The 16,115-nt window shown below is 39.3% G+C and overlaps 1 protein-coding gene across 2 annotated transcripts in view; it reads left to right on the top strand.

The window, feature by feature from the left end:
* The window catches only part of SVOPL (SVOP like), a 71,714-nt gene extending 63,563 nt beyond the window's left edge, over positions 1-8,151 (top strand). For both annotated transcript variants that reach the window (XM_026511692.4, XM_044388623.3), the window contains one exon: positions 7,690-8,151. In XM_026511692.4, the coding sequence (XP_026367477.2) occupies positions 7,690-7,827 (138 nt within the window). In that variant the 3' untranslated portion in view covers positions 7,828-8,151. The remainder of the gene's footprint in view (positions 1-7,689) is intronic.
* Positions 8,152-16,115: the final 7,964 nt, after the last annotated feature.

Here is a 16,115-nt window from a genome sequence, read left to right as displayed (position 1 = left end):
CCTCCCATCTGTCTGCCCCAATCCTATTAAGATTTTAATTATTAATTCATTGTGTCCGTTTATTTAGGAAAAGGTGACTTTTTTTCCTAGTATATCTTCCTACGAGCAGAGTTTGTCTCCAATTGTTCGATGTGTGTTCTGTGCTCTTTGCTGACATTTTACTGTTTTCTTCTAAGAGATCCTGAGTATGTTGTTAAGTCTATTCTTAGGCATTTTAAGGCTTTTCATTGTTGTTGTGAATAGATTTTTTTTTTTTCATTATAAATTCTAGTCTCACAGTCTGAGTGAGCTGTATTTGGAAAGGCTAGTGAGTGTTGGGCTGTTGATTTGCCAACAGCCATCCAGCTTATCGAACTCATTCCTCATTCCTGATGGTTTTTCATCTGAGCCTTTTGAGTTTTTCAGATTTATAATCACATTTGTCTTGTGATTTCAATCCATCCTTACAGGTGGAACCCTTACAGTCAACGTTTTCATGTGCTTAAGATTCCATAGCTTACAAGTGGTAAACTCACCCCCTTTGACTTTCCTTTCTCTTCTTCCCAGCCCAACTACTTAACCAGGTTCCTTCCCCACACGTCCTCACTTCTTCCCCCCAGCTGACTCCTCCACCCCCCAAACCTAGATGCAGCCATCCCCCCTCCATCAAAATGATGCTTGATGGCATCTCTGAGGACCTCCATGCCTCTACATCTAAACCTTGTTTTAATCTCTCATGTCGACCTCTCCCTTACTGTAAGGACTGGTGGTCATGTCCTCACTTCCTATCACCTCCCCGGGGCATCCGTCACCTGGCTTACTTGTGGGTTTCCTCCTGCATCTCTGGCTGTTCCTTCTCCATCACCTTGTGGTTTATCTTCCTCTCCTTTTTTTCTATTGTTGGGGATTCTTAGTGCTCAATTTTAGACTCTCATTTTTTTATACATTAGTCTTCATGTAGGTGATTTCATCCATTTTTATGATTTTAATTACCCATCATATGCTCACAACTCTCAACTTTGTATCTCTGGACTAGGCCTTATTTAGTTCCAGATTCATGTGTCTAGTTACCTCCTTGGCATTTCCACTCAAATGTCTCAAAATCATCTTAAATTCAACATGTTCAATATTGTACTTTCCCCGGACCCATTCCTCTTGCACAGTTCCCATCAGTGAATGGCATCACTATCCAACCTAGGGTTGTCCTCCACTCTTCTCCCTCCTCATCCTATTCAGTCCCCAACCACACAGATTTAAGTGTAGGTCCTGCATCATCCACCTCCCCTCCTTTCTCACCACTGGCACCACTCTGGTTCAATTTACCCTTGCCTCTCACTGGGCTGTCAGGAGAACATCCTGACGACTTTGCTTCGGCAAGCTCTTATTCTCCTTCGACTTCTCCTCCTCCCTGTATCCATGCAGATCTATGTTGTTGTCATGCTTATAATCCTTGGTTGTCTTGCCCTTGCCCTTCCTTGTAGGTGAAAACCCTAATTCTCAACTTGGTTTGTAGGGCTCCAGCAATGAGGCTCCCACCTTGTGCTCTTACCCGTTTATGTGTTATAAGCAGCCTGGTTCTTGTAGTTGATTACCCCAGGTACTTCCTTCTGGGATTCTCTCACTTGCTTTTCCCTTGGACTGGAAACCCTCTCCCCTTTGACCCCGTCTCCATCTCCAGTTAGCTATGATTAATTCTCTGCTCAGGAAAGTCCTCCTGATGCCTTAATCTAAGCCCAGTCTCCTTGGTGTGAGCTCTTGTGCCACGTTGAACTTTTCCTTCATGTTGATTACCAGACTGTAGTTGCTGGTTTGTGTGCCAGGGTATTCAAAAATCTCTCTTCCAGTACTTGAAGCCCTGTGAGGACAAGGACATGGGCATGTTTTGCTAATTTTTCTATTTCTCCTTCTCCAGTACCTGGCATGTAGTGGGCATCAAAACATTTGGTGAATGCTTTTTTTTCCCCCTAGATAGAAAATGAATTTATTTTTTAAGTAATCTCTACACCCGGTGTAGGACTTGGAACTCATGACCCCAAGATCAAGAGTCACACACTCTTCTGAGCCAGCTAGGCACCTCTGAATTTTTTTATCTTGATTTTGTATCTAACTATTTTACTGAAATAGCTTGAGTCAGTTTGAGTCCTTGAAAAAGCAGATGCTAACAATTGCACATGCAAGAGATTAGTTGGGAAACAGCTGGCAGAGTGAATGCAAGAGGGAATAGGAGTGGGCAAGGAAAACCTCCCAGCCATGGTGCAGGTGACAGCAGTGAGGGGCTGGTTAGCCACAGTGTGTTACTTTGTTAGTGAACCATTAGGTTTTATATACCGGTATTTTATTTATAATTTTTGAATCAACACTCACACGTGAGGGCAGTTGGGGTTTTGTGTGTATGTATTTTATTTTTGTTAAGTTTTGCAGTCACTGTCATCCTGGTTTCATAAGAAAGAAATTGGAAGCTTTTCTTTCCCTGAATTCTTCACTTTCGAGGATGCATTTTTTGGCCACCATGTTATTCTGGTGTTTTGGTTCTCTTGGTTTTTTTAAAATCTTCTCTTGAGTAAATGTCAGGAAACATTTTTATTGAATATTTATGCAAATTTATTGTTACAGAACTCGGAGTATGCTCTGGTTTTTTTCATTTTGTTTTAGTGATTATTTCCTCTTTTACATTCTTAATTCCATACATTTATGTATTTCCACTATAATTCATAATTTATCAAGTCCATTTGTTTCTGATTTGCAACTTATTCATTTAGGCTTGCTTTTATTAATTTTTTAACACTAGTTTCTCAGGTAGTTCTTGCGTCGGAAGTATAGTTTGGGGTTTTTCTAACAAGGCTTATAGTCATTTTAAAATATATATATTTTTAAAAGATTTTGAGAGAGAGAGGGAGGGGGGGAGAGTGTACAGCAGGGGGAGGGGCAGAGGGAAACAGACTCCCCGCTGAGCAGGGAGCCCACTGTGGGGCTCCATCCCAGGACCCTGGGATCATGACCTCAGCCGAAGGGACATGCTTAACTGACTGAGCCACCCAGGTGCCCCTAGATATTTTTCTAAAGATCAAAATATGCTTGTTATATAATTCCAAATACAGAAATGCATAACCGAGAAAGTGAAAATTCTTTATCACCAGAACTAACCACTGTATGTCTTAATAGTTTGGGGCATATTCTTCCAGATGCTTTTCTATGTATGTCTCTCTGGGTATGTATGTACCAGTAATATGTTTATTATATAGATGCATGTATATATGTAGATACACATACTTCCATGAATGTGCGTTATCTATCTACATCTATCTGTATCCACGTTGTAGTCACCTGTGGAGAAGGATGGAGTGCCCCCCCAACCCTCACCCGCATATTCGCATTGTTAAGTCCGGACTGATAGATGCACACATCAACGGGGTATGAGAAGGTTTTTACTTAATTACATAGTTGAGGTCCCTGGGAGAGGACAGCCCTCTCAAGCAGATCCTAGTTGACCTTGAGGGCAAGGCAAGGAGATTGGCTGAGTTTTATTGTGGCCGGGGTGAGGGTTCCCACGCTAGGGCAGCCACTCGTGTCATTTGGATGTTTTGTTGGCACCCAGGCTCTCTTACCAGTTCAGAAGTTGGGGCAGAAGAAGAGGAGGGAAGGGTGAGGCTTAAGGGCTGGCTGGCAGCGTCATCAAATGGAGTCCGACTCTTCTTTATACTACTTATGTACATCTGTGTGAGTATACATGTAGCTAGGCCTGTATTAAACACACAAACTGTCCATCTCTCCACACATATCTACATATTGCAACTGCTCTCATATTAATCATCTTTTTATGTTCGTACATGTACATTAACCTCATTCTTTCAAGTAAGTGCACGGATTTCCATTGCATGGATGTGCCATAATTAGCTGTTACTTGGTAGATGAATAAATCATTTCTGTGTTCTGCTTTTACAAACAATGGGACACAGACCATCATGCACACTACACCTTTGTACATGGGCAACTATATTCGCCATTCAATAGCACTGAGATCTTTCATGTTATAACGTACAAATCAAGGTCCCACATTCTTTGAAGTTACATTCCAGGGGAGAATGGACAAGGGACAAATGGCTTACTAATATGTTAGTATAATTAATGCTATCTAAACATAGAAAACAGAGGAGAGATAGTGATGGGGGTGCTCTGCTAACTAGGGTGGTTAGGGAACCCTCCCCTCCCCGCAATAGGGCAGAGAGATGTGGGAATGACTATGGAATATGTCTGAGTGAAAAAGCATTATTTTGTAGGAAAAGTCTGTTGGATAATTTTTAAGTCAAACATGTATGTATCTTAAATTACGATGGATCTTGTCAAATTGTCTTCTCTAAAAAAAATATGCACTCCTTGATATAACATATTAACACTTCTTTTTAAAAAAGATTTATTCATTTTTAGAGAGGGAGTGAGCAAACATGAGGGGAGGGGCGGAGGCAGAGGGAGAGGTGGAGAATCCCAAGCAGACTCTGTGCCGAGTGTGGAGCCTGACTCGGGGCTCAGAGCCCCATGTGGGGCTCGATCTCATGACACTGAGATGATGACCTGAGCCAAAACCTAGGGTCCAGGTGCTTTAACTGACTGCAAAAGCCAGGTGCCCATATGCTTAAGCAAGCATCTGTGTTCTTAACTTCTTCATCAAAAGGATGGTAACCTTTTTGTTTTTAGTCTTTTTTGATATGGTAGATAATAAACTGTATCTTAATTTGTACTTTGTTCATTATTAAAGCTGAACATCTTTCATCTGTTTATTATACATTTGTATTTTTTTTTTTTTGGCAAATTGCTTATTTATTGATTAGCAACTCTCCTACAGGCCATTAGCCATTATTATAGATTTTTTTCAATGTTTGTGGTTTGTCTTTTGATTTTACTATCAAATTTTTTGGCATTCAAAATTTAAAATTATTTCATCAATTTCCCATTTTCACTTAAGAATTTAGTGTTTTGTGTCATGCTTACTCACCTTCATCATTCATGCATCCATTATTTCTAAAAATAAGACATTGCAAGTTCAAAGGCTTTCTGTGTTTCATCTAAAACATTAAATTCTTTGATCTTTTCACAATTTGTTTATGCTTAAGGCCTGAGGTAAGAATTCAGCTTTAAAAAGCAAGAAAACACTGCCTAGCTGTTTGTTCCCAAGCCATCAATCACCCTTTTGTCTGGCTCCTCTCAGTCCATTTTCCATGCCACTGTTATCATGAGCCCAATTTCCATACTAGATCTAGTTTGCGTTTCACTGTTTTACAGATCTATTTTGGCAACAGCATCACACTGCTAATGATTAGAACTTTACTGCCACTTAGGCTAATAACTTCCCTCAGATTCTCTCACCTGCACATTTCCAGAAATTCCCTGATTTTTCTTACATTAGTTCTTTCAAATTAACCTTAGAATCAGTTTTTCCCCCCAAAATTGACTCAAAAATCCCACTGGGATTTTGATCGAGAATCCATTAGAACTACAGACTATTTTGAGAAATATACTTTCACAATACATTTTTCTAAGAACTAAATAGACTTATTCAATTTCACATATTCTTTAGTTATAATTTTCTTTATACATCTTATACATTTCCTGTTATTCCTATTTAATTTTTGTCCCTATCAGCTGTGTCCCACACATTTAATGTTCTGTATTTTCATTGTTTTTATCTGTTATTTCTAGTTTGATATTCTTTTAGAACACATTCTAGGATTTTAAATATATTTTTTAAAGATTTAAGTAATCTGTACACCCAACGTGGGGCTCGACTTGTAACCCTGAGATCAAGAGTCACATGCTCTACTGACTGAGGTAGCCAGGCACCCCTAGGTGCCTTTTAAGGCTCATTTTATGCCCCCAGAACATGGTCTGTCTTGGTGAATGTTCCATGGGCAGTAGAGATGAACATATATTCTGCTGCTGTTGGGTAACGTGTTCTATAAATGTCCATTAGAGCCTATTGGTTGATGGCATATAAAGTTCTTCTATCAATTATTGAGAGAGGGGTACTGAAGTCTCCGACTGTATGTGGAATTATCTAGATCTTCTTTGTTTTTACTGAATATATTTTGAAGCTTTGTAAACCTTGAGAATTATTGTGTCTGGGTGGCTAAGCCTTTTATTGTTGTGTAATGCCCCTCTTTGTCCCTGGTCTGCGCTGATTTTTAGAAGTAGAGAGAAACAGATCAATCTTCTGAATACAGTGAATCAAAGAAGGGCCTGGGAATCTACGTTGTAACAAAATTCTCAGATGATTTTTATAATCAGGCAATAGAGTTCTTCCTTACAAACAATAGAAATTGACTTTGGTTAACTTAGACAGAAAGGAACTTACTGGAAGAATATCCCATAACATCTACTGCATTTCTAGAGTCCCTGCTATGAAGCTGGCTCGGTATCTCCATAGGGAAGCCAAAAAAAAAGGGGGGGGGGGCAGCAGTTGCTCTCTCTGATCCTAGATATTAGAGCAGTTATGTAACTAATCTAAACTGAAACCATCAGGTCTCACACCACCTAGGACTTTAAATCTGTTGTAAAGGATAGGTAGGAATAGCTTAGAATTTGTGGCTGGGGGTGGTGTGAATCATGGTTTTAAAGGACAGAAAAGGCAGGATTAGTAGATGTATCTAGACACGTGTTTAACTATGGCATGCTGTGGTCATGGTTCAACTGCCTGGTCTCTTTTGGTTCCTACTTCTTCCTTTTTCTGATACTGGTTTCCCAAATTCCTTTTTGGGGAAAACTATAACTTATTTTATTTTGGGAGATAAATTAGAAAATAATACTTAATACTTGCTAGGTCAACTACACAATAATTAGGAAATTAATATCATGGGTTGTTTGCATGGCAAGTGGAATTATTTACTCTTTTGGAAGGCAACAGGCCTTATACACAGGATGGGCTCTCAAACTGTGTATCTTAGGGGAACCTAAGTGGTTTTAATAGCACTAGATTGTGTGAGGGATCTACAAGTAATCACTCAGCCCTTACTTTAGGCTCATTTGTAACATTAGGTTGGACCAGACCCGATAATTTCTAGGTCTGTCCAAATTGCAGTATTCTGTGACTGTAGAGAGCCTTGTTCTTCCTTAGTCACTTTGTTTACCCAGAGCATGGTCTTGGCCAAAGGTTGTATATAAACTGGCAGAAATCCACTCTGAATGTGGACACCAAACAAAGTACTGTCACACATGAAGCATCGTGAACACAGATAAGGTGGGTTATCTTTTAAGAGACCATTAGATTGTATCTCCAAAAAAAAAAAACTCCCAAAAAACCTTCCTCCTAATTCATCCTGTCAGAACTGAAGGGGGACAAGTGGATATCTGACAGAGGGAGTCCTGCATAAAATGAGATTCAGAAGTTGAGCAAATGAAACTGGTGTGAAAGTGTGGGAAAACCAGATCTCTTACCTTGCCTAGATACTGGTTTGCTCTGGATACCCAAGAAGTGGTAGCCCAGAGAGGTCTGACCTGGCCAGTACGTGTTAATGTCAGTCCTAACTCACAGGGTCTACAAAATGCCTACAGTAGCTGCACCCATGTAATGGACCTAAACTGTCAGGAACGCACAATTTACAGAATGGCTGCAAAGGACATTCATTCATGTGTGCAGAGAGATGATTTCGCCTTTGACATAAAAATCCTTTTAGAAGTGACTGGGGCACAATAGATTGAGTCATTCCTTGTGACTTGCAGGTTCTTATGAGTGCATCTTTCTTGGGGGCCCTGTGTCTTTTCTCATCGGTCTGTGTTGTATGTGCCATTTCTGCATTTACTCTCCCCATTGAGACAAAAGGACGGGCCCTGCAGGTAAGTGATACGGAAATTTCTTAAGTATTCTCAACTACCAAAGGAAATGAACTTGGAGCATGAAAACTTTGAAGCAGATGTGACATCCAGGTGTGTGCTAACACAATGGTATTTGTTTAAGGGGTTCCAATAATAAAAAAAAAGGTATCCATTTTTGCTTACATGTAACTTTGAGCAGCACTGAAACTAAAGTAAAGTAGTGAAGTATTCACTAAATCTTGGCTCAATTCCTGAAGGAAGATGTTTGTAGTGTGATTTTTCTGAATGATGTCTTTATCACACTAGAATTAACTATAAAGCTACCATTGCCATTGTCAGGTACACAGGGTAAATGCTACAGTCTTAATTCCTTACAAGTTTATTAAGAAATCTTCTATTACTAGTTTCGAGTGCCAGACACTAAGGATGAATAGACTTTCTTTTTATTAAATGTATTGATCTACTCAATCACTTCTTATTCCAGCAAATTAAATGAAGACCTGTAAACCAATGTCTACCAGAGAAGAAAAATGCATTTTATCTTTACAAAGAGCTGCGGCACATTTTTTAAAATTTGGCTTAATTTCTATATACTACTTGGTAATTAAGAAACTGATGATGTATTTTTGAAAAATAAGGCACATGAGAAAGAGGTGGGTAAACTTTATATTGATGTCGTTCTTGGGAGACTATAGAGAACTTCTATAAAAATATGAAGATTAGAAAGGTTTCTATGGGAGATGGGTAGGGGAAAGGTAGCTTTTCTCATTTGACATCAAGTCTGGTAAGAGTTTCTTAGAGAAAATGCATATGTACTTGGTATTTTTCCATGAGGTTTGTAGCAAAAGTTGGCCTGAAATTTGGTAGCTAAGGCATGAACTTGGGGTTGTATCATTAAGCCTTTCAAAACTGTCAAATTCACAATTAAAATTTGCATTTATTTAAATTGTGGCCTCCATATTGATGAAAATTGCTTATTTATAAAGTATGCTTAAATTAGCATGAATCTTGCTTATAATCACAAAAAAGCTGGGAATAAACAAATCTTCCCAGATCCTGTTTTTATTCTAATTTTATTACTTTGAGTCCCATTATGTGATAAAAAATTAGAGTGCAGCAAGCTTGCCTACATGATGCAATTACTTACCTGCCCTTTGTTGAGCAACTGTCTGCACGTAGGACATCACACCTGTGCGTACCACTCTGCTAGGATAGGTGTGGTGTAGAAAAAAAAATACCTAAGGCTTTTACATTGAGATGTAGTCTTTTATTGCTATTTAGGCTTACTGTGAACACCTCTAAAACTGGGTACCCCACGGCTTGTTCATCTACTCCTCCCATCCGCACTTTGCAGTGGAAAAAGAACTCACTGCAACTACAATTAAGTATTAGGTATTAGGAAACTCTGTGTATGAGAGGATTTAGATGTCTGCTTCAATACGGGTGCAAATCATTCGTATTTGAACCAGAGGTGCAAATGGCTTAAAAAGTCAGGGAACTTTCTCTGTAAAGGGCCAGACAGTAAATATTTCACTTTGTGAGCTAAATACGGTCTCTATCCCACACCTCCACCACCCTTTCCGCCTAAAAAAATGTAAAAAAACACTATCTCTTAGACTGTATGAAAGGAGGCCAGAGGTTAAATTTGGCTAACAGGCCATAGTTTTGTTGAAATAAATTTTTAGGCCCAAGAGGGAATAGCTCCTGTCCAGAATGCCTTATCAGCAAACTGAAATTTATTTTTAGAGAGTGCAAGAGCTGGGGGCAGAGAGAGAGGGAATCTCAAGCAGACTCCCTGCAAAACCCAATGCAGGGCTCACCTCACTCTGAGATCATGACCTGAGCCGGAATCAGGAGTCAGACACTTAACTGACTGAGCCACCCAGGTGCTCCAGCAAACTGAAATAACCTTCATGTCCCTGTAAATGTTCCACTGGGCCAGAAAGAGTGTGTTCAGTGTGCCAATCACCAAGCCAGCTCGGGCCTCTTATTTTTTATCCTATAAAAGCTTCCTGCCTTCTGCCCCAGCTTGCAGTTCTCTGGACTCTTGGGAATGGACATTGCCTGCTCCATAAAGTGTCAAATAAGGTTTGTTTGGGTCACCTAAGTCATTTAACTGGTTTTGTCAACAAGGATGAGCACCTGAAGCAGACTGCTAATGGCCTGTGGAACAATAAGACACACAGGCAAGAAGCCTGCTGAACCCTTTGAGTTCACTGTTCCGCTCATCAAAACCAAGGGCCGTGGGTAAGTTACTCTAGGCTTTGAGCTTCGCTCTCTCCTGTGCAGCTCTCTGATCTAAATAAACTATGTGTTAGAAATATATACAGTTATATATAACTACATATATATAGTTTTACATATATATATGTACGTATATATGTATATATATGTACGTATATATATACGTATATATACACACACACAAAATATAGTTCCCAGAAAGGAACCACAGCAATTATACTGGGAGTCTGCAAGGGGTGGCAGCAGCCAGCAACTCCTAAAGCCTTGAGGGACAGCCTTTGCATAAACCGCTGGGAGACTTGGGGAAATAAGAAATTTGAACTGCTCTAACCCATGGCACGACAAAATCTAAATGGGCACAAGTTGGACTATTACGAGCCATTGCTAACTGGAACCTTGGAATCCAAAGATGCAAAGTTGCTGAGCACGGGTTGCCACCTAAATCTAAGACCCCGCTGCAAGGAAACGGTCACAGAACAAGGTAGACTGACGCGATCACTTAGCAACCGCAAGAAAAATCGTGTGCAACAAAGTACACGGAAAACGTCACAAAATCCCCAAGCCCTGAGAGACCCAAGACTTAAACAAGATCTTCAAGTTTCAAAGAATAGAGTGCCCCACCCCTCCAGCACGCCTACTTCCTGTCCAAGAATTGTGGTCTTGGAAGCTGTATCTACTGGCAAGAAGCGCACGTAGAAGTCAGGGTTTGCAAATCAACAACCGGGGGACGCGGGGGGGGGGGGGTCCCTATTTTAATTGGTATGTAGAAGTTTCTAAGCGGTTTCAAAATTCCAAAATAGTTTGATTCAGTGCAAAAGGCTAATAAAGTTTAAGACACAAGAGATACCTGAAACAAGACTGTAAGATCATGGGACACCTTCAACTCCCCTCTTACCTTCCTTTGAGTCATCACAGTCCACTCATCCATTGCCTGCATTGCCTTTCCACTCTGAAGAGACCACAAGGCCCAGGCCAAAGGTCCTAGAAGTTAGTGGCCTTAAAATGGCAACAGTTCCAAGGCCAGAAACCTAAGACAACAGCTGGGTCTCTCCTGTTGCCCCCATCCTAGGGGCTCCATCATGAAAACACTGGCCCACAACATGGTGCAATTAACTGGGACACTGGAAAAAATTGTCCTCAAAGATTTTACCAAATTTGAATGTCCCTGTATCTACTCTGAAAGGAAGGACCTCTACCCCCTTCCACAAGACTAGGGTTGATGAAACTCTGAGGGATTCTCCTATAAACTACCAGTTATTCCTTCAACAGCCAAGGCGAAACTAAAATTAATGGAAAACCTTACCAAATCTTGAGAGCTACACTTGATTTTAAACTGCACTCAGTGGAGCTTGTCGACGGATCCTTGTAAAACTGGCAGAAGCTGGTGAAGAGTGAGAAATCTTACCGAAGTCAGCTCTTTCAGAACACTGTCATACCTGGTCAAGGAAAACTGCACACTGTCCTTTTCCAAGTCAGATTCTTGGGAATTTGGTTTTAGGGAACCCATTGGTTATTGATCCTTTCTCTCCCAGGGATGGCAATTACTTGTCTCATTTTGTTTCCTAAGACTCTTTGTCTGCTGGGGCTTGTAGGTTGTTTATTCTTGTGTCTGTAGGCAGCTCAACTGTCACGTTGGGGGCCCCAAAAGATGGCTGCACAGAAATGTGGGTCGCACCCCATTTGTGGCTAGGGGCCTACCAAGTCTTGCTAGCTCTCAGGGAATTGTTTTTTCTTTTGGTTGTCTTTGGGAGGGGTTATGGATGTTGGCAGGGTAAAATCCTTTGGGGTGTGCAATATTGCCAGGAATATTTACTGTTTGTGGTGGCTGAAACTTGGCAAGGTAGTTGCAAGGATTTTTTAAAAAAGTAATTCTATGGTACCCTATGGCCAGAAGTTGGCCAAACAGCAAGCAAATATTCAGAGCCTGATAGAACTTTTTAGGCCTTCTCCCTTAAGATACAATGAAATTTATACAAAGGGGCGGGGGGGAATGCCAAACACAACTCTCAATCTATAACACAGGAATCTCTTGATTTCTTAGTTGAACACACTCCTCCAGATATAAGAAAGCAAATTGCAGATAAAGTAGTTGGATGGGTGGGTCAGCCCCTTGGTATCATTCAGGGTGCAACCCAGTTCTTTTGAGGAATTAAAAAAACAAATGTCCTTGTCTTACAAATTGAGTCTTTACAAGAACAGAAAAAGGCCACCGGTCCTTCTTACCTCCCCTATTCATCTCAAAAGGCTTGCAGGTATTATAAAAATTCTGGACTTAGGAAACAAAGATTCTTCTTGGAGGAACTTGCATTCTTTTTCTGTGCCTTTGAGATGTGAATATTATAACCAGTCTTTTCTAGGAACCATTAAGGGCCATTTTTTTGGAATGCAAACCTGGGGAGGCAATTGTTACTTTAAGGCTATTTAGAAATCAGGTAAGTGAAAATTTTTTAAGCCTTCTCCACAAACTTTAGTAAGAAATTTGAGCCATCTGAGCAGATATTTTATCTGCCAGAAACAATCTGGATCCAGTTATTCTTGACAAACTAGTGAGTTTAATATATTATTGTATCCATCTTATGGCTAAAATTTTAAAACAAAAGCTTTAAGATACCTGTTTGCATCTGTATGTTTATGTATGTTATAGACAGGATTTTTTTCTACCTTCAGATGGTATTGCCAAAATTAATTTGTAAAGAGCTCTATTTAAGTGGCTTAAAGACAAACACATGTTTATGTAAATCAAGTATACTCTCAGAAATATAGAAACTAACTCAAATGTCTTTCAAGTTCAAGTGATCTAAGATAATCTTTGGTTTAAAAAATAAAGCTAAGCAACCTCTACGACGTCGGCCAAAGCAACCTTTTTCATGACACATCTCCAAAGGCAAGAGAAACAAAAGATAAAATGAATTTATGGGACTTCATCAAGATTAAAAGTTTCTGCACAGCCAAGGAAACAGAAAAACTAAGAGGCAGCCCACGGAATGGGAGAATATATTTGCAAATGACACTACAGATAAAGGACTGGTACCCAAAGAACTTCTCAAACTCAATATACGAGAAACAAACAAATCAAAAAATGGGCAGAAGATATGAACAGACACTTTTCCAATGAAGACATACAAATGGCTAACAGACACATGAAAAAATGTTCAAAATCATTAGCCATCAAGGAAATTCAAATCAAAACCACACTGAGATACCACCTTACGCCAGTTAGAATGGCAAAAATAGACAAGGCAAGAAACAACAATTGTTGGAGAGGATGTGGAGAAAGGGGATCCCTCCTACATTGTTGGTGGGAATGCAAGTTGGTACAGCCACTCTGGAAAACAGTGTGGAGGTCCCTTAAAAAGTTAAAAATTGAGCTACCCTATGATCCAGCCATTGCACTACTGGGTGTTTACCCCAAAGATACAGACGTAGTGAAGAGAAGGGCCATATGCACCCCAATGTTCATAGCAGCAATGTCCACAATAGCTAAATCGTGGAAGGAGCCGAGATGCCCTTCAACAGATGACTGGATTAAGAAGTTGTGGTCCATATATACAATGGAATATTACTCAGCTATCAGAACGAGTTCTCAACATTTGCTACAACATGGACGGCACTGGAGGAGATAATGCTAAGTGAAATAAGTCAAGCAGAGAAAGACAATTGTCATATGATTTCTCTCATCTATGGAACATAAGAACTAGGATGATCAGTAGGGGAAGAAAGGGATAAAGAAAGGGGGGGTAATCAGAAGGGGGAATGAAACATGAGAGACTATGGACTATGAGAAACAAACTGAGGGCCTCAGAGGGGAGGGGGGTGGGGGAATGGGATAGACTGGTGATGGGTAGTAAGGAGGGCACGTATTGCATGGTGCACTGGGTGTTATACACAACTAATGAATCACCGAGCCTTACATCGGAAACCAGGGATGTACTGTATGGTGACTAACATAATATAATAAAAAATCATTAAAAAAAAATAAAGCTATTTTAAGTTTCTTGGCTTAATTAAAACAGGCAGGTCTTTAGAGTTATCAGTATTAAATATAATATAGACATAGGACTTTTATTCTCCCTAGGGTTTACTGAAAGTCAAATAAGGTAATGGTTAGCGGTTTAAATGTCTCATGAGTAATCTAAAGAATAAAAAGTTTACAAATAATCTTTTCAACAGTAATTATGCTTGATGGTAGGTTTCTTTAAAAACTGTTTCCAAAAATTTTTGTGTGACCTGAAACCTTAAAGTTATACTGATGTAAATTAAATGATGGAAATTCACTGAATATCTAGATCATTTACAAGTAAGATAAAATACGGAGACCTTAAGTTTATCCATGTTTGGCTTCCTTTTACAGAGGAAAGAAAAATACTTTGGTGTATTAGTAAACATGTTTTGTGCCATACTGAAAAATTTCCTATGAGGAATATACTTGTAGAAATTATATATTTGCCAATCCACAAAATGCTAGCATAACAGTCCCCAACTGCTTACTGTTAAAGGATTAATAATTCTAAGGGGCTAATAATTCTAAATAACATACATAAATGAAACATCTCTGCAATAAGAGTAGGATGTGTTTTGGGTAAGAAAAGTTATCAGATAAGGAGATTTTTCCTTTATTAAAGGAAAAATAATTTGTCCAAAGAGAAACAATGGATTGTTCCAGAATAAGAGGGGGAAAAAAAGGGGGCAAAACCTGAATGAATATTAAAAAAGCTGTTGGTCTGTGGAAAAGGCTAAGACTGTCATGGATATAATTTCCGCCCCCCCCCCCCAAGAATTTACTTACTTACTTAGAGCACAAACAGAGGGTAGGGTGTTCCCTGCTGAGCAAGGAACCTAGATCCTGAGCTGAAGGCAGACGCTTAAATAGGGGTGGCTCAGTCTGTTAGGTTTTTAAAAAATGAGTTTTGATCTCAAAAGTACACTGGTACAAAATCAGAATTTGGTTTTCTGTTCAAAGGACAGTTTTCTTAGTGTAAACAAACATTTTTCTTTGCTTTCTAGGCAGATGAAAGAATTTGTGTCTTACCAAAATAACTGACCCTGCTTCATGTTGTCTTTAACAGGTTTTCAAGTATTTAACCCAGTCTTTTCATTAATACAAGAACTAAGGTTTTTAAAAAATAACTATGTAACTTCCTGATATTTGCCTTTTAAGTCACTGGTTAAATGGGTATCTTCGACAAAGATGAAGTCTTTTTGACTTTGAACTAACAGACATTTTCTAGAGGGTCCCTAGCACATCTCAAAAGATTTTTTTCTAGTAAGGAGACAGAACAAATGTTAAGCCTAATTAGGCTTATTTATGTTAAATTATACAGGAAACATTGTCAAATAAGTTATGTTAACCTTGGGCTATATCTGTATGGGTATATGTTATTACTGTAAATGTTTCAGAAATCACATTAAATTCCTAAAAATCTGATATGTACTGATATGTTACCAGTCATAATTCCTGTTATTTTAAAATGTTTTATCACAGAAATAACAATTCCATTATAATGAATAGTCATTAACAATATTATTGTTTTACTCTAGTATTTTTTGCAAAAGTGAGATTCATTGAAAGGGCCCTACCAAATACTCTTGACCATGGACACTGCTACCAAATTTCAAAGGGTTAAACCTTGGGTACATATTCCACAACTAAGGAAGATTCCATCTGGCGTCTGGTCCTATGTAAACACCTTAGATTCAAAATCAAATTGACTAGGAAGAAAAGCAGACATTGAGACAAAGTGCTTCCTCCCAGGACACCACACCAAGAACTATTCCTCCCTCCCTCTCTGACCATCCTTTTTCCGATTGTTATACCACGAAGGTCTTTGATTCTTTTGTCTACCTTTTGCTTCATCCTGGCCAGCAAGGAGGATACTATTATTTACATATAATACATATATATGTACATATATACACACCTCAGGCCATTACAAAGGAGGGTAATACAACCTCCAACCAACTACTGGATTTGTTGGGAGGCTGGTGATTTTGTAATTCTTTATACTTGTCACAAACTTCTCCCCAATTTCCAGTGCCTCACTGGATAAACACTTCTAGGGAAGTAGACAATGAGATGGAATACATTAGCA

The sequence above is a fragment of the Ursus arctos genome, unplaced genomic scaffold, assembly GCF_023065955.2.
Source record: "Ursus arctos isolate Adak ecotype North America unplaced genomic scaffold, UrsArc2.0 scaffold_3, whole genome shotgun sequence".
NCBI classification, from domain to species: Eukaryota; Metazoa; Chordata; class Mammalia; order Carnivora; family Ursidae; genus Ursus; species Ursus arctos.
This window is presented reverse-complemented; position numbering and strand designations above follow the sequence as displayed.